Consider the following 22,597-nt stretch of genomic DNA (forward strand, 5'->3'; position numbering starts at 1 on the left):
GCCATAAAGTTTGGAGAATTTTGTCTGAACTCTTAAAACCCTAAACTCACTGCTAGGTAAAGCCCACAGATGTGACACTCAGTGAAATTTAAGATGTAAATCATGCTAACTATGGCACCATGCAATTTAAGGCAAGAGAAATGTTAGTGAGAAAGGCTATATACATTAGAATTGCAGAAGCCAGGCACCTCCACCCGCTGCTGTAAACTCCCATAATCCCCCCCTAGAAGCCCACAGCAGCGGATGGCAAGCAAATCTGGCAACCCTAGCCTAGACGAGAAGTTCATAGAGAAAGGATTAATCTGTAAATATTCAAGCATTTTAATTACTGAAAAGTTTAGAAAGACATACAGGAGTTAAACACATTGGAAAAGAATCTTCTTCAGTGCAAGGTCCAACTTATGTTCACACCCTATTTATAAGAAGCCTTCACATTCTCACACATTTCACCTCTGCAGATTTCTATGGATAGAGGAGAATAAGCATGGGCTTTCCATCAACCCTGTAACATCGACATACGCTTCATATTTTTTTAATGGAAATATTCAGAGGTGAAATAATGAGGAGTCTTTCCTATAAACAGGGTTCTCATTATAAGCGGATCATAAGCTGAAGTCTTATACGTAATTAGTGGCACAGAGCTTATCCCAGTTATGTGAAGCACAGATATCATAATCGGAAGTAGTCCCGGAACCAATGACAGAAGCAAGCCGAGTACACAATTTGAGGATTATTAAATCAGATGGATTTTGAGGTTAATGAACCAGTAAGGCTTAGTACAAGATACAGGTGGCCAATTGGTTGCGAAGTTCCCTTGCCCCATGCACAGGCAAGACTGGAGAAGAAAGTTGCTTGTGAATACAGCTATTATTTGCATATACAGAGGACCTTGATTGTAAGCCTTACTTTCCCTTTAAGCCGTGTGTGTTAGGCCCCAGAGTGGTGGTGCCTTCAGTTTTCTGCTTGAGGGAAAAGCTAGGTGCCACTGGAGAAAACAGTGTACACTGTGTGTTTGTGAAGAGAGAGAGAGATATATATATATTTATATATAGAGTGAGAGAAACATGCAGAGCCAGGTCTAACTCTACATATGTAAGAGCAATCACTGCCACCCTGGATTTTGGTCAGTGGCAATGAAAGGCATTGGTGGGATTTCTCAGGCACAAAGGTTGGTTTCCCAGGTACCTGTAACACATAGCCGTCTCTTGCGTTGTGCTGTTGTTCCAATGCTTCTTTTAGTCGCTGCTGCAAAGCAAGGTTTTCCTCCAGGAGATCAGACACCTCCTTCTGACTCTGCTCCAACTGTGCAAAAGGACAGAAATCAGCTTGTAAACACACACACAGACATCTGCAAGGCTTCCTTAAAAATAAAAAGTGCCAATTGCAATACCTGTTTTTGCAGAAGGGCAGTGATATCCTCCGAGGGGTGCTTTAGAGGAGGGCTGGACAGAGGGAGAGGAGATATAGGTATCTGCTTCTGTTCCCTAAGTGGAGTGGTCTCTACCTGTTGCCATCTTTGCTCTATCTCAACCTGAACATTTGGCCTAATGTCCATGTTTTCAGACAGCACAGGGCCTCGGTCAACCTCCATGTGGGAAGCATCTTCCCCAGCTGGCTCCTCCACGGAGTCTGAGCTCTCAAACCTCTTCCTGCGTTCCTCCCTCCGGCGCGCCCTTTCCCTCTCTAATTCCTCTAGATCATTCTTGGAGTCTGTGGTGTCATAGCAAGATACGGATTTCAAGGCTTCAGCTGCCTGGGCCCTTTCTTGAGCCATGGCCTGCTGGATGGGGCGGAATTCAGCCCAGTCGAATGTTTTAGAACGGCCTTCCCTCCTACGTTCCCGTGCCCGGCTCCGCTTCTGCTCCACGTCTGCTTCTGAACGCTCGGATTCTGGCTTGTCACTCTGTGCGGAGCTGAAGGAAGATGAGGTTTTACTCTTCTCCTCTGGCAAAGAACTGTAGAGATAGAAACAGAGAGAAAAAACTATGATGCTAAATATCACATGTCTTGTACCTAGAGACGCTATTTGCACACGGACATTAAAAACTGGACACAGTGCGGAATTAGGGGAGCAATTATAGGGGATTTAGTGTTCGCAAAAAGTGGAGAATCCAATGACTGAAAAGTCATTGTTTAGCAGAGAAAAAGAATTTGTATAACAGTTGTGGAAAGCCAACCAAAAGTGAAAGAATGTGGCGCTGCCTTCACAAAATACCATCAGTTGACGTTCCGCTGTAACGTGTCTAAATAACCACGATGAACCAGTTCTGCTGGGAACGGATGCCTGAGCCGTAATACTAAGCGCCAGGGCAAGAACAACAGACACATCCTGAGATCTTATCTGGAGAAATCAACCCAAAACAACTACTGAAAATCTTACAAGGGTCTCCTGATGGTCTCTAGATCACAGGCAAATGAGCATAAACGAAATGGGGGTAGTGCAAAAAAAAAATAACCTTGACCTTAATTATCATTAAGTACGTGCAACCTTTCCAAGGGATGGAAAGTATAATCAAGTGGAAAGAGAGATAATTAAAGGGGATCTGTCACCCAAACATAAAAACCTGAATAATAAAAGTCCTCTTAAACACTAAACTCAAATTCCCATTCTTATTAAAACATCTATACCAGTTATTTAAAACTCCCAGCTGTCAATCACGTATTACCTTAGGCATAGAGGCAGGGCAGGCAGTTACTTTCACTTTCCATTCTGCACTAAACTAGATATCACTGCTCTCCTTACTTTCCCCTTGCCTCCTCACCATCTAATTGTGTAGCCAATGCATGGGCATCAGGTGCCCAATTCTGGTGCATAAACAAGATTTTGGCATGATCTAAAGCAGGGGTCCCCAACCCTTTTAATCGGAGAGCAATATGAAAAATGTTCCTGGGTGGTGGTAAATAAGGGTTGTGATTGGCTATTGGTAGCCCCTATGTGAACTGGCAGCTTACAGGAGGGTCTGTTGGGCAGTACACATGGTTTTTATGCAACCAAAACTTGGCTCCAAGCGTGGAATTCAAAAATAATCACCTGCTTTGAGGCCACTGAGAGCAACATCCAAGGGGTAGATGAGCAACATGTTACTCACGAGCTAATGGTTGGGGATCACTGATCTAGAGTTTTCATTAATAACAGCGTACACAAAATGGCTGCTGCCTGCTTGCTGTGATTGTGAATTCCAAGACTAAAAGAAACAAGATTAAAATATTTTTTATAGTGTGAGTGAAATTTATTTTGCTTGACCAACATCATAAAATAGGATTTGGAATTATTTCTTAGGGTGACAGGTCCCCTTTAAGGAGATTATATTTGGGATTCTTTTATCATGAAATGCAAATGTACTGAAGACCATGCTCTCGTTACATCTAGAATAAAAGTAATAAAAAGAGATGTCGAGGGGATCAGTGCAAAGTAAGGAATTATTGAGCTTGTATAAATGAAGAGGAGGGGCCTTGAAGTAAAACAGTTCAAATTAGTAAGTTATTTTATAGAACTGAGGGTCACAAGCATGAACAGGAATCTGAAGGAATTTCATGCACACGTGACAATTTCCATGCCCACCAGCCCAGAGCCTGCCACTGCCCTGCTAGTATATGCAGCCCATACTGTGCATGATAGTGACCGAGCAAGTCACCGTGCCATGGTGGCAGCACATCAAGTACAAGCAAGAAGAATAAGCAAAACCAGAAGTACCTACACCTGCAGGTGCCACAGGGAAATGGAAGGCCTCGCTGGTATCGTTGTACAGCCAAATCTCCCTACAATGTATTCCCTGTACGTCTTAGGGTGCCACAAGCTTTTGAAGTGAAAGCAAAGCATGCAGTGAACCACGAGGGATACAAACCACAGGACGTTAATACAGGAGAGAACACAGCTTTCCAACCTGGGCTTCAGCACAGACAGTTTCAGAGAGAAGCTTTTCCTGGGGTTAGCATGGAAATCAAACAGATGGAGCAATGAAAAGAGGGTCAGAGAGGCAGAACAGGCATGGGGGGAATGTGAGGAAGTGATGGAGAGGAAGAATAAAGTGAATGAAGGTATGGAGAGAGAGAGAGAGAGAGAGAGAGAGAGAGAGAGAGAGAGAGAGAGAGAGAGAGAGAGAGAGAGAGAGAGAGAGAGAGAAAGTAAAGGATTAAGCTGATTGTGCAGGATACAGTGGCTATTCCAATGGGCCCCATCAGCAGGACTTGTACCTAGAAGTGAGACAGGGTTTCTCTGTTGCAACAAGCAATGGCCTGGGAAATTGGAATGGCAAAGCAGGGCAGTAGCCTCACCTTGTGACGTCAGGAGCTGTATTGGGGCGCATGTGCTTCATGATGGTCTGAATCCAATTCCGCCTGATGCCAGAGGTCATGGCAGATAAAATGAATTCCCCTTCTTTAATCTGGACAAAGCACAGAGGTCTCATCAGATCTAGTAAGGCAGGCTAAGGGCGTCATTCACAAAAACACATGCAGCTGTGCATTGGTGCAGTAACCCAAAGTAGCAAATCAGATCACTCTAAATGCACTAGGCAATCAAAGCTTAATGGCTCATATGGGCCAATGTTCCTGCGGGGAAAAGTGTACCTATGCTAATGGTGTATAATCCAACCAATAACAGGAGAATCATAATTCTAACACAAGTTATTGGGTCATGCTGAAACACCTTTAAGGCACTGATCTTGTTTAAAGGAGAACTAAAGTTTAACTAAAGAAGTAGCTACAAATGTTGTACATTATGTTTTGGGCTTCTGTACCAGCCCAAGGCAACCACAGCCCTTTAGCAGTAAAGATCTGTGTCTCCAAAGATGCCCCAGTAGCTCCCCATCTTCTTTTCTGCTGATTCACTGCACATGCTCTGTGCTGCTGTCACTTACTGAGCTTAGGGAGCCACTCACAATATACAGTACACATAGAATAGAAATGTCACAATATAAGGCTGATTAGTAATTAATACAGATAATTACTACATGGCAGCACAGAAACCAGTGCAATTAGCATCAGAATTTAATAATCAGCAAACCTGTAGCATCAGCTTATATTACAGGGGAAGCTCATTTTCTGCTGGATAATTAGTGACGAGCCCTAAGCTTAGCTTCTCAACGGCCAATCAGAGCCCACTGAGCATGTGAGTGTCACAGACACTTTCCAAGATGGTGACCCCCTGTGACAAGTTTGAAGTCCTGGATCATTGCTGCTATTGACAAGCTGAAACTTGTGCCTGGTGCAATATGTTCATTTTATAAAATATGGCATTTTTAGCCATATTTATTTTTAGGGTTTAGTTCTCCTTTAAGAAGTGGTCTAAGGTTCCAATTCAGGACCAGAGTGGGTAGTCTTACAAGGCACAGGATGAATTACCCTCTACATTAAAAGCACTGATGGCTGAAAAAGCCTGAAACGGATTTAGCTAGAAAGCAAAATAAAGGGGCAACTACAAGGGGTATCTCCCACAAATCCCGTCGGAAAAATAAGAACATAAGGACACAAGGCTGCTCCGTACATGGATCTGGAAGCCATAGTTTCGCTGGACTGGGTATTCCGTAACATCGTAGCAAGTTGACAGATCGATCTCTCCGTCCAAGTCAGCAGCCTGGGCAGAAATAGGAAAAGTTTACGGTTGGATGAGACTGAGACAGAGTGGAGACATAAAACTTTCTGTTATGTTTGTCACTGTTTTAATTTACAGCAAGAGGTGCATTCCTAGGGAAGGCTGGGGACGAGGGCAGAGCTTGTTTTTAGAGGACACAGACATTTAAAAGTAGTGACAGCACTAGCCTAATATCTCACTCCATCTCTGTCAACTGCTGCACTTTACTCTACTGCAATAGTGGTAATGTCTCTATTGATTTGTTTGTTTCCAAACTGTTACACCCGCTGAACTGTAAATGGACTTGGCTAAATGTATATTTTGTAAATAAAAAAAAAAAAGTTAATGGAAACTCATCATCCAGTCTGTTTGTCTACAAGAATCTGTTTGCAGCAGCTATAGGAACCACGACACCACAAAACTGCAGCATAACACAAGGAACTGGGGCAAAATCAGAACGACGGAAAGAATAAGCAAAATGATTGGTTAACAACTCACCTCCTCTGCCACTGAATCCCTGTAAAACCTCAGAGTCTGATCTGTCAGCACAAACCAGTGCTTCTTCCACTAGAACAAGGAAGTAGAGGGGAAGGGTCATGGAACATACACGTGATAATAGGTGAGGGTGAAACAAGACATTTGTGCAGGAACTTTTTTTTTTTTTTTTAATCAAAATGACCATTTTACTCAGATACAGTTAATACATGGCGGCTCCTGCCCATATGTATATACATAAGTGAAAGGAAACAGTGTTCTGTGTACTTGATAAATATAAGAGAAAATAAAAAGCAGCATGACCACTAATATTCTGTGCCTGCCCTGCATTTTCCCCGTCTGCTCTCTGTGTAGGTTATAATAAATCTCTGGCTGGCTAAAGAGAGCTGGCTCTGAAATAGTGTTGTGCTTACAGTCATAGGGGTGAGGTGGTGTCTAAAAACAAATCAACTTCCCTCCAACCCTTCCACATGATAGCTGAACGTGCAGTCTGGTGCAGTTATTTTAAGAGATTTGTCCTATTGCCCTTTTCGCCACTGTCTGGCAACATAGAACAACACGTTCTTTCAAAGGGGCCTGCGCATAATCAACGCTCTGCAGAGTTGTGATTAGTATTGGGAAAGGCCTGCGCTGATATCACTTTATGGTATCTCTCTGTAAAGACTATGAGCAAACTTAGGGGGCTGTTCCTGCTGAATTGTGCTTAGTACAGAGGAATACCTATGCTGCCATAGTTTTATGGGATCTCTCTGTACAGACTATGGACAAACTTAGGGGCTGTTCCTGCTCAATTGTGCTTAGTACAGGGAATACCTATGCTGCCATAGTTTTATGGGATCTCTCTGTACAGACTATGGACAAACTTAGGGGCTGTTCCTGCAGAATTGTGCTTAGTACAGGGGAATACCTATGCTGCCATAGTTTTATGGTATCTCTCTGTACAGACTATGAGCAAACTTAGGGGCTGTTCCTGCAGAATTGTGCTTAGTACAGGGGAATACCTATGCTGCCATAGTTTTATGGTATCTCTCTGTACAGACTATGAGGAAATTAGGGGACTGTTCCTGCAGAATTGTGCTTAGTACAGGGGAATACCTATGCTGCCATAGTTTTATGGCATCTCTCTGTACAGACTATGAGCAAGCTTAGGGGGCTGTTCCTGCTGAATTGTGTTTTGTACAAGGAATACCTATGCTGCCATAGTTTTATGGGATCTCTCTGTACAGACTATGAGCAAACTTAGGGGACTGTTCCTGCAGAATTGTGCTTAGTACAGGGGAATACCGAAGTTGACAAAGTTCTATGTTATCTCTTCTACAAATAAATTAAGCAGTCCGCTCAGTGTGTGGCTCTCCCTGTTATATGGAAAAGAGGTACAGACCAGAAAGAAAACGGAAGGATTAGAGTATAAAGGCCTGGAAATCATCATGATGCAGAAACTGCCTCCTTAGCGGACAGCACACAGAACGTGGGAAATCCATCATGGCGGACCTGAGTATCTTTACCTCCAACCAACCCCTCTTCCTTCTTGGCTCCAAGTAACCCAACCCCTTAGCTCACAGGTCCCGGGGGTCTGCAGCTGGTATCTGCATTAGGGCCATGATGTAATCACCGTGAGCCACTTCCACTCCTGACTGTGCCTGTAAATATTCTGTCTGCATAGCTTCCAGATCACATCACAGCCAGAGACACCGTGGGTCCGGGTCTCTCTTCCTTACCCCCAGGAATCACTGCAGCGGTCCCAAAAGAAGGGCTTGTATACTGCTTGGTCACATATTGAAAGTCTTTAGCCACACAAACAATATCTATGACATGTCATGTGGGCTGGTGTACATGTATATTACGGTTATTTTGAACTAGCTTTTGTCCGGTGCACAAGGGACAACAGCTTTTCACACCTGTGATGATAAGATTGACTGTTCTATTTTTCTCCACAGAATTTTTTTATTGTAACTAACTGGAAAGTAGAAATAACAACGGACTGCTATCATGTTTTATAGATGTCATTCAAATAGGATTCCTATATTTAACTCTACAAAGGAAGAGAGCTCTTCACAGAGAAATTCATTCAATAGGTGTGTTTGCTCCACATCCAGGAACCCACAGCAATAATCTCCGCTTTTCATAGAGAAAACTGGTAAATGCTACCTGCTGATTGGTCGATGTGACTTGCACCACCAAACTCCAAAATAGGGACCAGTTTTGTTTTTTTCTCATTTCAATAAGGTTTCTATGAAAGAAATTGTTAAGTGGCATTCCATGACTCACCTGTCCATCCTGACATTGTTTGGTTAGCCAGCCCTTCTTGAAGTTCAGCAGGTCCGGCTGCAACACAAAGAGAGACATGTAAGTGCCGACCAACATTCCAAGTTATTCACTACAAGGATCCAGCACAATAGGACACACTTCTGGATGTTTAGGAGCTACTGACACTTAAGTTTCAACCTCCATGTAAAATATCACCACTCCCAAGTAAAGAAAGAGTCACTGGTGGCCCCCACTTCCAGCAGGTGGCACCCTTTGTTCAATCCGTGAAGGCTACATGTGTGTTGTACCTTGTCTGTCCTATCCAGTCGCATGGCTCAGCTATTCTGTGCCCTTTCTGCTTATATACAAAACTCATAAAGTCATATGACAAGTACATTAGAGAACCTGCCCCCCTATCCTCATGCAATACAGTTCTGAGAAAGTGGGTGGTCTCATGTTTACAGCAGAATTCCTGTGGACCATACTTTGCTCGACCCCATCCCCGACACTATTTGGGTTTGAGTCAGGTTTCTGACTTAAATAGACAGGAGCCAAGTAGAGAGAGTTATTTGCTTGGGCGCCCGGGTGCAGAGCAAGCCAACGATCTGGAGACAGGTGCTCTCTGGTGAGCGCAGGGCATACCAAAGATAAGTTTACATTGGGAAGTAAAGCAGGAAACCCCTATCCATTAGTGGAGCGGTCGGACCCAGAGTCGCAAATAATGCGACACTGGAAGTTTCATAGCTGTTAGCACCAACAGCACTCTGTGACAGATTCAGTTTGTAATTGGAGTTAGGAGACAGACAGGCACTCAAGGGCAAAAACTTCCACCAGGCAGATGTTTCTGTGTGTTCCAAACACTTAAGCCTATGATTAAGTGTTTGGAACACGAAACGCGTCAGGCTGTTTGACACAATAAACTTCTTCACATTTGAACATCTGCCTGGTGGAAGTTTTTGCCCTTGAGTGCCTGCTCCAATTTGAGATTTCGCTTTATCCGCCTCTTGTGCTGAGGGCCCAGGGCGGTGCACCTGGGCCACTTCATTGACGTGGTGAGTAACTATCAAGAGACCCTACTATATAGAAGCTTTCTTTAGGAGACAGACAGGCATACACAGACTGACTCTGCCCCTCCAGACCAAGGCAGAAGCTTATTGGCCTATGCGTCGGGTCCTCCTCAACAGCCTGACCAAATGATATCAGGACAGAAATCAGCCAGATATCTGTAGGGCAGGTTAGAAAATCCTGTGAGACAAAAACTGAAATTGATTCTTTGATGGGGAACTCCATTATAATCCAATCAATGTGACACAGTTTGTGGGCAGCCAAACTGGGCAAAGATCTGCCTGTTTGGCTCCAATTAATCTAGTGCCAGACAATATGGAGTCTCCACAGGCTGTGAATCCGTAGCACCCCTTCATTTTTCACAAGAGCAGATTTCGGTGTGAAATGCAACAAATTTGTTTTTCAGCACTGAAATCCGACAAGTGTGTTTGCGCTGGAGCCAATACAAAGCTTCCGGACATGAACACAGAAGTGGATTCTGCTAGCGGGTTGGGGGCTGAAATAGGCCTGAGGATTTTGGCAGGCTAATTTCTGCCCTGTCTGGCCCTTGCCTTACAGGTGAAAGGCAGAATTGCACTTTTGAAGCTATAAGATTTGCAGCTGCCGTTCCAGGAAGATCAATGTGATGTGAACTAATTAAACAGAACACTGACCGTCATGGAAGACTCCGAAGATCTGCGGTCCAGCGATTTTGCTCTGCGATATGGGGACATTGGCGAGGCTGAAACGTCAGAGAGGGAACTGACCCCTGACTCGTCCTGGGAAAATGAAACCATAATTAGCACCATACACATAGTAACTTTGGCATTTCCACCCCTGATGTCAATAGAAAACACATACAACACATTAAGCATTTCATATTCAGAGGGCATTTATATCTTCATGCTTAAGTTTCCGATCAGTGCTTCAAGGTTAGCTGGAGGTGAAATATGGGGTGCAGATGGAGCATTACTAATGAGAAAAATGTCTTTTATGGGTGTGGGTAACACTCAGCCTTGCGTTTATTGTTAGCTGGGTAAATAGAAAGCTGCAAAATGTAGTAATGTAAAGTGCATCGGAGGATGGATTCCATGCTGGCACAATAACAACACAGTATGACTCCAAGAACTACTTATAGTTGATTTATAAGGTCCTTAAGAGGGGAAAGTCAGATATGTGTGTAAGTATAGAACAGAGACACCAGATCCTTATCTATTGCAGCATCCCTGTGGTGTTCACTTCAAGGTTAAACATTCCTGCCTCCTTCTGCACTGGATAGTCTTATCAAAGCTTTACTGCCCTATAAACTCAATCTGGGACACAGATGCAAAAAAATGGAAGAGGAGAAGGGGAGGGGTACACGGCTTTAGGCTGAGGTTGTTACCCGCTTCCTGGGGAAGGTGCGCTTCTCGCTGCGCCCCTGCCGGGCCTCACTGGTTGGCTTATTGGAACTGCTGGTCTCCATCTGCTCTGCTTTCTCAATGTCCAGAGCTTCAAACTTCTCAATGACCAGAGAGCGCCTGCGAGGAGACAGCAAAGAGCTGAATATTAATATTACAAGGTGATAAAATGCACAGCAGAGTTTAAATGGAAGGTTATGCATTATATCAGTAACAGTCTTCTGTGTATCACAGGGGACTCCCTCCATCAATTGCAGAACCGCCTATCATCATCTACAGCAGGCACAGGCTGACTCACTTGACTTAAAGGGATTCTGTCATGATTTTTATGGTGTCGTTTTTATTACTGAATTACACTGTTTATACTGCAAATAATTCACTCTACAATATAAAATTTAATTCCTGAACCTTCAAGTGTATTTTTTAGCTGTAATTTTGGTGTGTAGGTGCATCTCAGGTCATTTTGCCTGGTCATGTGCTTTCAGAAAGAGACAGCACTTTTGGATGGAACTACTTTCTGGCAGGCTGTTGTTTCTCCTACTCAATGTAACTGAATGTGTCTCAGTGGGACATGGATTTTTACTAGAGTGCTGTTCTTAGATCTACCAGGCAGCTGTTATCTTGTGTTAGGGAGCTGCTATCTGGTTACCTTCCCATTGTTCTGTTGTTAGGCTGCCGGGGGGAAAGGGAGGGGGGTGATATCATTCCAACTTGCAGTACAGCAGTAAAAAGTGACTGAAGTTTATCAGAGCACAAGTAACATGACTGGGGGCACCTGGGAAACTGACAATATGTCTAAGTCAGATTTCAAAATTAAATATAAAAAAAATCTGTTTGCTCTTTTCAGAAACAGATTTCAGTGCAGAATTCTGCTGGAACAGCACTATTAACTTATGTATTTTGAAAAAAAACAACAAAAAACATTTTTCCCATGACAGTATCCCTTTAACTAATGTACATTGCAAATGTGATTTTTTTTTTTTAATGATTTGAGTGTGGTTCCCATTTAATACAGAAATGCATTTAAAGATGAGCTCATGAAAACGAAAAAAAAAAAAAAATTAAAAAAAAACAACATTTTTTTATGGCAGATCTTGAAATTTTACAGAATCAAACATTTTCTAAGCACAACGCCAAGTAAGGAACAGAAGTGTCCCTGAGTGCCAGTTATCGGAGAGAAGTCCATAGGACGAGCCCACCACCCATATATGTTACTGGCATTCTGTGCCAGTTCCCAGCAAGAAGCCACATAAAGTGAAATACCCCAAAGCACTTGCCCCGTGTAACCACTGTTGCGCCAATTTAACTTTATAATGAAGTGTGTATTCAAAGTCTTTTTAAGCTTCAGTTAGGGGCTTCAAAAGAGCAGGAAACTGCCAAGTTGCTTTGAAAAAGAGATTGTTTTTACTAGTTATAATGAGCCTCCAAAATGCTACTTTATGTAAAGCCTGTTGGTTTGGTAGCAAGGGTGATACCACTGAATAGCATGCACTTCCCTTTGGCGAGTCCCAACACAACAGCACGGCACACTGGTTTCCCACATGGAACTGGATTACAAGGAGATTTAATTGCCTGTGTCTCATTCTCTGCCGTATAGTGATGGACCATTAAGTTTGGGATCTGGAGCCTAAACAACATCATTGTACAGTGCATATAGAAAGAGAAGGTGTCATTGGAAGGGGCTGTAATGATGGGACGGAGGTTAATGCAAGATGGTGTCAGAGGAAGGCTGTTGCACGAGACATTTTGATAACAAAACTACTGGGATGCCTGAAGAAGAGACATAAAAGTTGCAAAGTGTAGTCAACTAAAGGTGGCCATAGACTATTGTACTAAACAAATTTTCGCACGATATTTGGTGCATGTATGGTGGGAGACAAGCTGACTAATATTGGCTGGCATTTAAAGGAGAATTCAACCCTGTATCAAAAAAACCCTAACCGCCCCCCATCCCACATAGGGGGTCGCTAACTTTTTACTTATCCCTCAGTGCAGATTCAGGCATTAGAATTCACCGCAGCCACCTTCCGGGTCTTCGAGTCTTCTACCGATGTTTCTGCAATTTCCAGCAATTTCAGCGCATGCGCAGCTGTCACAAACTAGTAAATAGCTTCAACTGCACATGTGCTGCTTCACCGGTCTCCGTCTCAGCTTACCGAAGACCCGGAAGACGGCTGCGGTGAACTCCGATGCCTGAATCTGCACAGAGGGGTTAGTAAAGTGAGGGCATTTCCCCTGGGGGGGCTAGGCTGGGGGGGGGGGGGAGGAGGGTCTATGTGGGGTGGGATGTAGGTGTTTTTCTGGTAAAGGGTTGAATTCTCCTTTAAAGGGATTCTGTCATGATTTTTATGATGTAGTTTTTATTTCTAAATTACACTGTTTACACTGCAAATAATTCACTCTACAATATAAAATTTCATTCCTCAACCAGAAAGTGTATTTTTTTAGTTGTAATATTGGTGTGTAGGTGCATCTCAGGTCATGTGCTTTCAGAAAGAGCCAGCACTTTAGGATGGAACTGCTTTCTGGCAGGCTGTTGTTTCTCCTACTCAATGTAACAATGTGTCGCAGTGGGACCTGGATTTTACTATTGAGTGCTGTTCTTAGATCTACCAGGCAGCTGTTATTGTGTGTTAAAGAGCTGCTATCTGGTTACCTTCCCATTGTTCTGTTATTAGGCTGCTGGGGGGGGGGTGATATCACGGCAACTTGCAGTACAGCAGTAAAGAGTGATTAAAGTTTATCAGAGCACAAGTCATATGACTGGGGGCAGCTGGGAAACTGACAATATGTTTAGCCCTATGTCAGATTTAAGAATTAAATATAAAAAAATCAGTTTGCTCTTTTGAGAAAGGAATTTCAGTGCAGAAGTTTTCTAAAAAACACGTTTTCCCATGAAAGTATCCTTTTAAATATCTGCTTGCTAGGAGCTGACAGGGGGCGCTGCTTGAAATGTGGACGGTGAAGTGGTTACACGGCCAAGGCTCTTGTCTCAGTTTTAATAAATGAAATAAAATACAGGAGAAACATCTGAGAGAAACCTTTAGATACCACAGGCCAAGGATAACCCAACTGGTTAAAAAAAAATGAAAGATCAAGGTTAAAGTGCAAGTTACACACAAGCCATGTGTAGCGACTTCCATGCCTTGATAGAGCTGCTGTGGGAAGCAACATGGTGTCATAAAACCTGCAGCTCCGGGTATTAAAAGTCCAATCAAGGCACAGAAGCCGGAATGGCACCGAGAGAGAGAGAGAGAGAGAGAGAGAGAGAGAGAGAGAGAGAGAGAGAGAGAGAGAGAGAGAGAGACCATATCATAGTTAGGTAGCAGAAGAGATCGCAGGTTTGTAGAGAGGAATAGGAGAAAACAAACAAACAAATGAAAAAAACTAAAAACAGGCAGATGTTTTTTTCCTAGGAGACAAAAGTCACATCTCCTACACTTGGGATACGAGATGGCAGCGAAGCGGGCTCAGAAAAGATGGCCACCTCGCACAGCAGCACAGCAGGGGGAGGAGGTGAAGAGCAACAAGACCTGGAAACAGAATAAAGGCTGGAAAATGAGTGAACAGGAAAAAAAAAAAAAAAAGTCAAATTATTACAGAATTCGTTACAATCAATATTCATCATCGACACATAACAGAGAAGGTACGTCAATCAATAATGGCTTATTGTAACACAGGGATGGGCTACCTGCTTCCCTCTGGCCCGTTGCTCACCTACAACGACCATCACCCAGTGCCTGACTGAGATTGATGGGAGCCATAAATCAGCCGGCTTTACAGGCAGCGGCAGGAGCACCCCTGATATTACACATATACTAGCATTATTTGCATTGATTTATACTGGCGTCATATTACACATACGGAAACTATCGCAAAAATGAAAATTTAATATAAGCTTTCTCATACTGAAGTAAGAAACTTTCTAAATACAACCAATAAAACATGCTGCAGTTTCTGATAAAATCAAGTTTATTTTCACTATTCCTCTCTCAGCATCTGTTGCTCTTCATTCTGTCTTCATGCAGCAGTTGGGTGTCAGATGAATGATCCAATATATCTTATAGGGGGGGCTTCCTTTCCTAGCAGATGTATTAGAGCTCACTCAAATAACAGATTCAAGTACAAACAAAATAACTGCTTTTTGCACAAATCCTGCATGTAGAGAGACAGGCTGTGATTTTAATAGATGAATGATCCAATATATCTTATAGGGGGGCTCCTTTTGCCTAGAAGATGTATTAGAGCTCACTCTATTAAACTCACCAGACATCATGTCTCTCTACATGCAGGATTTGTGCAAAAGGCAGTTATTTTCTTAGATTTTGTTTGTACTGGAATCAGTTATTTGAGTGAGCTCTAATTCATCTGCTAGGAAAGGAGCCACCCTATTAGATATATTGGATCTAAGTGTCAATGAATATCTGACACCCAACTGCTGCATGAAGAGAGAATGAAGAGAAACAGATGCTGAGAGAGGAATAGTGAAGATGAACTTCAGTATGCTGAAGCTAATATTATATTTTCATTTTCGCGATAGTTCCCCTTTAAGCCACGGAGTGTTAGTGGGGTCTGCAGTTCAATGTGTGAGCTGCCCCTTTACCCGCTATGAACCCTAGACCCCACAGGCACTCGCACGACTTAACAGCCACAGTGAAAACACATATATAAAGGCAAATTACTTCCTCGCAATGTGGACAGGATTGTGGGATTGATTTCCCAGAAGTCTAGGATGTAACCATTTCGGCGCCAGGAAGGAAACTGCAGCATTTTTTTTTTAGGAATTAATATTAATTTGTTGTGACTATATAATGGGCAGTAAGGACCTAACATAGAGGACAGGCATATAATGGCCAATAGAAATGTCAGTGGGAAAATCCTTTTTTTTTTTCCTACATAATTATATATGATGTAAGTTTCTGTAACTTTATACAGTTATAGGGTCTGTTATCCGGAAACCCATTATCCAGAAAGCTCAGAATTACAGAATAGCTGTCTCCCATAGACTCCAATTTATCAAAATAATCCAAACTTTTTAAAATTGATTGCCTTTTTACCTGTAATAATAAAACAGTAGCTTGTACTTGATCCCAACTAAGATATAATTAATCCTTATGGGAAGCAGAACCAGCCTATTGGGTTTATTTAATGTTTAGATGATTTTCTAGTAGACGTGAGGCATGGAGATACAAATAACGGAAAGATCCGTTATCCGTAAAACCCCAGGTCCCGAGCATTCTGGATAACAGGTCCCATACCTGTATCAAATCTCATGTCTGAGTGCAGGTTCCGTTGGCTCTGGAAAGGTTTAATAGGCCAGACATACATGCAGAACAGACAGCAGCAGCAAAGAAGAGACAGACGGAGAGACTGGGTATCCTGAGAAGGATGGGACGGAAATCACTTTACCAAACGACTTGGGCCTCCAGGAAGTTGAATGAACCTGTCACCCAGAATTCCAACTCTGCCCTCAAACATCCAAGTTATTCAAAACAGACATTGTTAAAATCATCACTTAAGGCCAACTGAAAGGAGCCTAAAAATAAATATGCCTAGAAATTCTGTATTTTATATACTGAACTTACTATAGCTGCCCAGAGGTTCAGCAAACCTATAACTGTAATAACCCAGGCTATGTTGTGCACAGCAGCTCCCCATCTTCTATCTTGTTAGGCCATCTTTGGAGTGTCAGTGGCCCTGCACATGCTCAGTGTGCCCTGGGCTGCTGCCGAGAAGCCAAACTTAGGGATGTGGCAAATCATCAAGCAGAAAATGAGGTTCTATATGTCACAGAAGCTGCTGCTAGGGCTACAGGACTGATAATATACCAGTGCCGATTGTTTCTGAATTACCAATTAATTCTGTAATAATTCATCATTCTTGTACACTTACTAATCAGCGTTGTATATTTACCTTTGGTCCCTATGCTCAATATTTTCTATATATTGTGAGTCAGGTTTTGGTTCTCCTTTTTGCAACCTAGGGCTTCCTTAAAGGAACAGTAACACCAAAAAACATGTTTTAACATAATTAAAATATAATGTACTGTTGCTTGCTTCAGAAACACTATTATAGTTTATAAAAACAGGCTGCTGTGTAGCCATGGGGGCAGCCATTCAGTTTGAAAATAGGAGAAAAGGCTCAGGTTAAATAGTAGATTACTGAAAAGTTCCCGTTGTATTCTACAGAGCTTATCTGTTATCTGCTATGTAAACTTGAGCCTTTTCTCCTTTGAATGGCTAAACATCAGCTTATTTATATAAACTTTAGTAGTAATTATGTTATCTACCGTGTATCGTGTGCTTGAATGTCTGCCCCCATGGCTACACAGCAGCTTGTTTATATAAACTATAGTAGTACTTATCTGTTATCTACTGTGTATCGTGTGCTTGAATGTCTGCCCCCATTGCTACACAGCAGCTTGTTTATATAAACTATAGTAGTACTTATCTGTTATCTACTGTGTATCCTGTGCTTGAATGGCTGCCCCCATGGCTACACAGCAGCTTGTTTATATAAACTATAGTAGTACTTATCTGTTATCTACTGTGTATCCTGTGCTTGAATGGCTGCCCCCATGGCTACACAGCAGCTTGTTTATATAAACTATAGTAGTACTTATCTGTTATCTACTGTGTATCCTGTGCTTGAATGGCTGCCCCCATGGCTACACAGCAGCTTGTTTATCTAAACTATAGTAGTACTTATCTGTTATCTACTGTGTATCGTGTGCTTGAATGTCTGCCCCCATGGCTACACAGCAGCTTGTTTATATAAACTATAGTAGTACTTATCTGTTATCTACTGTGTATCGTGTGCTTGAATGTCTGCCCCCATGGCTACACAGCAGCTTGTTTATATAAACTATAGTAGTACTTATCTGTTATCTACTGTGTATCCTGTGCTTGAATGGCTGCCCACATGGCTACACAGCAGCTTGTTTATAGAAACTATAGTAGTCTTTCTGAAACCAACAAAACATTTTTTTACCAGTGTAGGGCAACAGTACATTATAAATAAATTACTAAAAATTTTTTGGTGTTACTGTTCCTTTAACTATTGCTGTAATACAGTTACTAGCACTTGGCGACGGCTGGCTGAAAATCCTGGAACCACAAGAAACAGTAGCAAAGCCATAGGTTTCCCTAGACAGAAAAAAATGATGAGTTATTCATTCAGCCAGCCCCTGAGAAAAAGTGAGCCGAGACATGCATGGGGGGCTTGCCTGGACTCGCTAGTCTGTGGCAAATACGGTCTACTACAATGGTATGTATCTGTCTGCTCAGACTAAATCAAACCACTTGCTCCGTCGTTCTACGGCAGCCCTACATGCTTCAATTAAGCTTCATGGAACAGGAATGAGGGTAGATCTGCACAGACAAATGGGAATGGATCGGCACTGAGGGCTCCAGTTGTATTCAGACCTAAAGCTCTATTCTCCATGTAACAAACACACGACAGGAGGCACATAGAAGGGGAAAAACATTCCCAGCAAACTGGTCGGACATGTTTTACATGTGCGAGCTTAGCCTTATAGTACCTGGCTTTCTGCATTTCTCCTCATGTTGGTTTTCTTCCGAGTACTCCATTTACTTCCCAAACACTTTATTTGGCCCCTGATATAGCTGACCCTAGTGTGTGCATATAGTCATGGCCTTAAAGGAGAAACAAACCCCTTATTAAAAAAACCCCACCCCTACCTCCTCACCCCCAGTCTAGCTGCTACCGTGGGCAATGCACCTAACTTTTTACTTACCCCTTGGTGCAGAGTCAGTCCAGCGGAGTTCACCGCAGCCATCTTCTGTGTCTTCAGGTCTTCTTCCAGCAATATCCGTGCATTTTGGCGCATGCGCAGTTGTCGCAAACTGGGAAATTGCTCCAACTTCGCATGCAACACTCCGCTGGTCTCATTCTCAGATTACTGAAGACCCAGAAGATGGCTGCCGTGAACTCCGATCCCTGAATCTGCACTGAGGGGTAAGTAAAAAGTTATGGGCATTGCCCGGGGTAGCAGCTAGGCTGGGGTAAGGAGGGAGGAGGGGTCTATGTGGGGTAGGGTTTTTTTTAATAAGGGGTTTATTTCTCCTTTAGGGTAAGGTCTCACTGGGAGATTCGGGAGAATCGCCTCTTCTTTGGAGGACTAATCTCCCCAAACTGCTTCCCCCTGTCTTCCGCCTGCGGCATGGCAGTAGCGGCACTTCGTTTTCCGAAGTCACTCGAAGTTTCCTCGCGAGGCAACTTCGAAAAATGAAGCAACGCGAGTGCCATGACGCAGGCGATTTTTCATTCTAGCAGGCAGAAGACAGGCGGGAGATTAATCGCCCCATAGAAGAGGCGATTAGTCACCGGGCGACTAAATCTCCCCGAATCTCCCAGTGTGACCTTACCCTTAAAGGGTACTATCTCGATAATTAAAATTTAATAAGTGCTTCAGCACACTGAAATAAGATGTTTTCTAAATACAATCATTAAAAAATCTGTACAGTTTCTGAAATAATCACGTTTATCTTCTCTATCCCTCTGTTTCTCTTCATTCTGTCTTCATGAAGGAGTTGGGTGTCAGATATTCATTGACAGTTAGATCCAATATATCTTATAGGGGGGCTCCTTTTGTCTAGAAGATGTATTAGAGCTCACTCTATTAAAATCACCAGACATCATGTCTCTCTACATGCAGGATTTGTGCAAAAGGCAGTTACTTTGTTCGATTTTGTTTGTACTGGAATCAGTTATTTGAGTGAGCTCTAATACATCTGCTAGGAAAGGAGCCTCCCTATAAGATATATTGGATCTAACAGTCAATGACTTTGACACCCAACTGCTGCATGAAGACAGAATGAAGAGAAACAGATGCTGAGAGAGGAATAGTGAAGATAAACTTGATTATTTCAGAAATGATGCAGAATATTAGTTTTAGAAAAGGTCTTATTTAAATATGCCGAAGCTTATTACATTTTCATAATAGTTACCCTTTAAATTGTAAGCTCCTCTGGGGAAGTGGCTGAATAATCTTTGTATTGTGTTGGTGCTACTTCCATATAAATATATCTAGCTAGAAAACAGCTCATGTGCATTTACCCCTATTTGTTAGCTTGTCTGTGTGCTGGAAAGCTACTCATGGGATACTCCAAGTAAGAGAAAAGGGTAGTATGGATGTAGTGCATTGAGGTTAGACAGCCTGAGGGAGAGTTTACCCCAGAGTCAAAATAGCAATGAGCAGAGATTGTAACTTAAGCTGAGAACAAGAAGCTAAAATAGTCCAGTTCCTTACAGACAGCTGTCTGGAGCCCAAACATAAGCCAGGGATGTTTCAGGACCCAAATAATGCTCCCTAGTGGTTATTAGAGGAAAAAATTGGAACTTCTGAAGTAACAAAAAAGGGAAAAAACAATGGTCTTGGACATATGAATTTTTTTGCATTACAACAGCCAAGTGTTCTTTTGCGGTGGCTGGAAACACTTGTTGCAGATCCATGTTCGGAACACGCAAAATGGTTAGTACGGTTAGCCACAAGGGGTCAGCACGCAGGGTTAGTAAAGACAAGACTGTGCATGTTATGTATCATACCAAAACCATGTTAGTACAGTTAGTGAAACAAAGCGGGGAAGAGCGCAAAGCTCAACATCAGACATGGGCAACTGGAGACCAACATACAACTTCTAGCTCTTCCAAAAGTCTAAGGCTCTGTGTGAAGCTACTAGGAGTTGTAGTTATACAATTCTCCGGTGTCCAACCACTGGGGTATATTTATCAAAGCGTGAAGTTAGAGATGGCTGCAGTACGCTAGAGTGAAATTCAGCCACTCTCTATTCATTTCTATGGGATTTTTAAGAGAGTATCAATGGGTGAAAGTGAAAATTCATCCTTTGATAAATATGCCTTTCCAAATCCCATAGAAATGAATGGAGAGTGGCGGAATTTCACTCTAGTGCACTGCAACCATCTCTAACTTTACTCTTTGATAAATATACCCCAATGTATTTGCCTAAGCATTCAATAAGCGTTGATAAGGTTTCTATGCCCGCTTATAATTCACATGTCTGACACTGCAGATGTTAGGGATCACGATGTTACATTGCTGACCAGAAAGCAAAAATACTTGGTCTCCAAAACCACTCTCCCAATATGGTCGACAATAGACTAAGGTGCACCAGCATACAACACTCACCTTCTCTGCTGGCCAAACAGGCGTGCGACTTCCTCTCTCCCAGGGCTCCTTGCCCGATTCTGTTGCTCCAGCCTCTTCCTCTCTACCTGGAAAGCGTCCCTGTGGCTGATCCTTCGGGCACGGGGCACATCTGCCAGGATGGCATACTGCCGGTTGGCAATGGAGAAAGGGCTATTCCCATTTTGGCCACCCACATTCATACTTTGTTCGGGTGAAGGAGTAGACAAAGTACCTGGGGGAGAAAATGGGTCCAGTTCCGGGCTGTGTGAATTGTAGTCACTGTACCTGCTGGGAGCATCGGGTGTGGAGGGTGAAGGCGGCGTTTGTGGAGGCTGTTCCTCGGTCTTCAAGTCTTTCATCTTCTCCAGAGAAAAATATCCGCTTTCCACGCGAGTCTTACGGCCACCATCTGTGCGATCACCATTCACGAGGCCTCCATCTTGGAACCAAACATACAATCGACATGGGCATACGGGAATACAGATGAAGCAGGTTCCATTGCAACATTTTTTAAATATCAATACCTGATAGATGAGTTCCTATACAATTCACTTGGCTCTCACTTGTTTTACTGTCTGCCATGGGCTCAGTAGGGGACGACGGCATTTGCACCGGGCTCTGGAGGGGACTAGTGCTGTTTTCCTGAGCCTCTTTACTTTTAATTTCCTCCTGCCACAGTGTAGATTTGGTGGCCGGAACCTTCTCTGCTCCAGGGATTCCACTGCTGGTCACTGCCATCTTGGCTGGTCCGGGCTCCTGAGTAAGTATAAGAGTTAGCAAGGCACAATACAAAGACAATACAATCATGGCTGACCAATAAGCCACCAATTAGATGAAAAATACAAGGCCAAGCCTTTCACCTGGGCCTCTAAAAATGTAAATTCATTAAGCATTGGTACCAGCGCTTACACCTGCCAAATGAATTGGCCGGGCTGTTTGCAACTCCCTGAAGGTCATCTGCCTTCTAAAGACTGCAACTCCTATGCACCCTACCACTAGCCAGCAGGGGATCATGGGAGTTGTAGCTGAAATAGAGACAAATAGAGATTTCCATAGCCAGCAACAGGAGACTGTAGGACATGTTTGCGGTGTGTGGAACAGATATAAGACATACATTTGTATCCCTCTATTTTTCTTAACCCTAGCCCAGCGGATGTAGCTACTCTGTGTGTTTGTGTACATTAGTTATGGTGTTACATCAGTTCAGAGTTATGTTGTAATGCAGTACTGTGCATAAATACATTGCCCGTTTATATACAAGCAGCAAGATTGCAGCTGTGGAATCTCATACCCCCACAAGAGTAGATAAGGTCAGACCACCCACATATATATCATGTGCACATATCTTACTCACATTGTTAAAACTTGCAATTTATTGAGGGCCACTAGAGGCGCTGTTTTATGTAAGTTTATGGAGTACACAAACTTAGCATTGATCTCCGTTGTGAAGGGAAAAATGCTTTGGCAAGATGAGGGGTTGCTGGGCAGACCATGGCATAACCATGCATAAAAGGCTCATTTCTTTTCATTAGGGCCCCATTCTACATGTTGACTGGGGCCCTTGCCCAGATGACTGATGAGATAATAATTGGAGACCCTGGTAGAAAGGGCCTTGCTAACGTAGTAGTTCGGGTCCTCATAATTACCAAAAAGATTACACCATACAGTTAG

At 42.9% G+C, this 22,597-nt stretch overlaps 1 protein-coding gene across 11 annotated transcripts in view; it reads right to left on the reverse strand.

Annotated features, from left to right (window-relative positions):
* The window catches only part of mprip.L (myosin phosphatase Rho interacting protein L homeolog), a 109,327-nt gene that overhangs the window by 16,676 nt on the left and 70,054 nt on the right, over nt 1-22,597 (reverse strand). For 4 of the 11 annotated variants that reach the window (XM_041575794.1, XM_041575797.1, XM_041575796.1 and 1 more), the window contains exons 6-16: nt 21,451-21,682; nt 20,927-21,365; nt 10,743-10,878; nt 10,033-10,137; nt 8,336-8,392; nt 6,071-6,139; nt 5,486-5,575; nt 4,276-4,385; nt 3,885-3,923; nt 1,391-1,955; nt 1,186-1,302 (exon numbers count right to left, since the gene is read on the reverse strand). In XM_041575794.1, the coding sequence (XP_041431728.1) occupies nt 1,186-1,302; nt 1,391-1,955; nt 3,885-3,923; nt 4,276-4,385; nt 5,486-5,575; nt 6,071-6,139; nt 8,336-8,392; nt 10,033-10,137; nt 10,743-10,878; nt 20,927-21,365; nt 21,451-21,682 (1,959 nt within the window). The remainder of the gene's footprint in view (nt 1-1,185; nt 1,303-1,390; nt 1,956-3,884; nt 3,924-4,275; nt 4,386-5,485; nt 5,576-6,070; nt 6,140-8,335; nt 8,393-10,032; nt 10,138-10,742; nt 10,879-20,926; nt 21,366-21,450; nt 21,683-22,597) is intronic. The other 7 variants (XM_041575795.1, XM_041575802.1, XM_018236650.2 and 4 more) reach the window with 5 other exon arrangements.

Source organism: Xenopus laevis, chromosome 9_10L, assembly GCF_017654675.1.
Source record: "Xenopus laevis strain J_2021 chromosome 9_10L, Xenopus_laevis_v10.1, whole genome shotgun sequence".
Classification (NCBI taxonomy): domain Eukaryota; kingdom Metazoa; phylum Chordata; class Amphibia; order Anura; family Pipidae; genus Xenopus; species Xenopus laevis.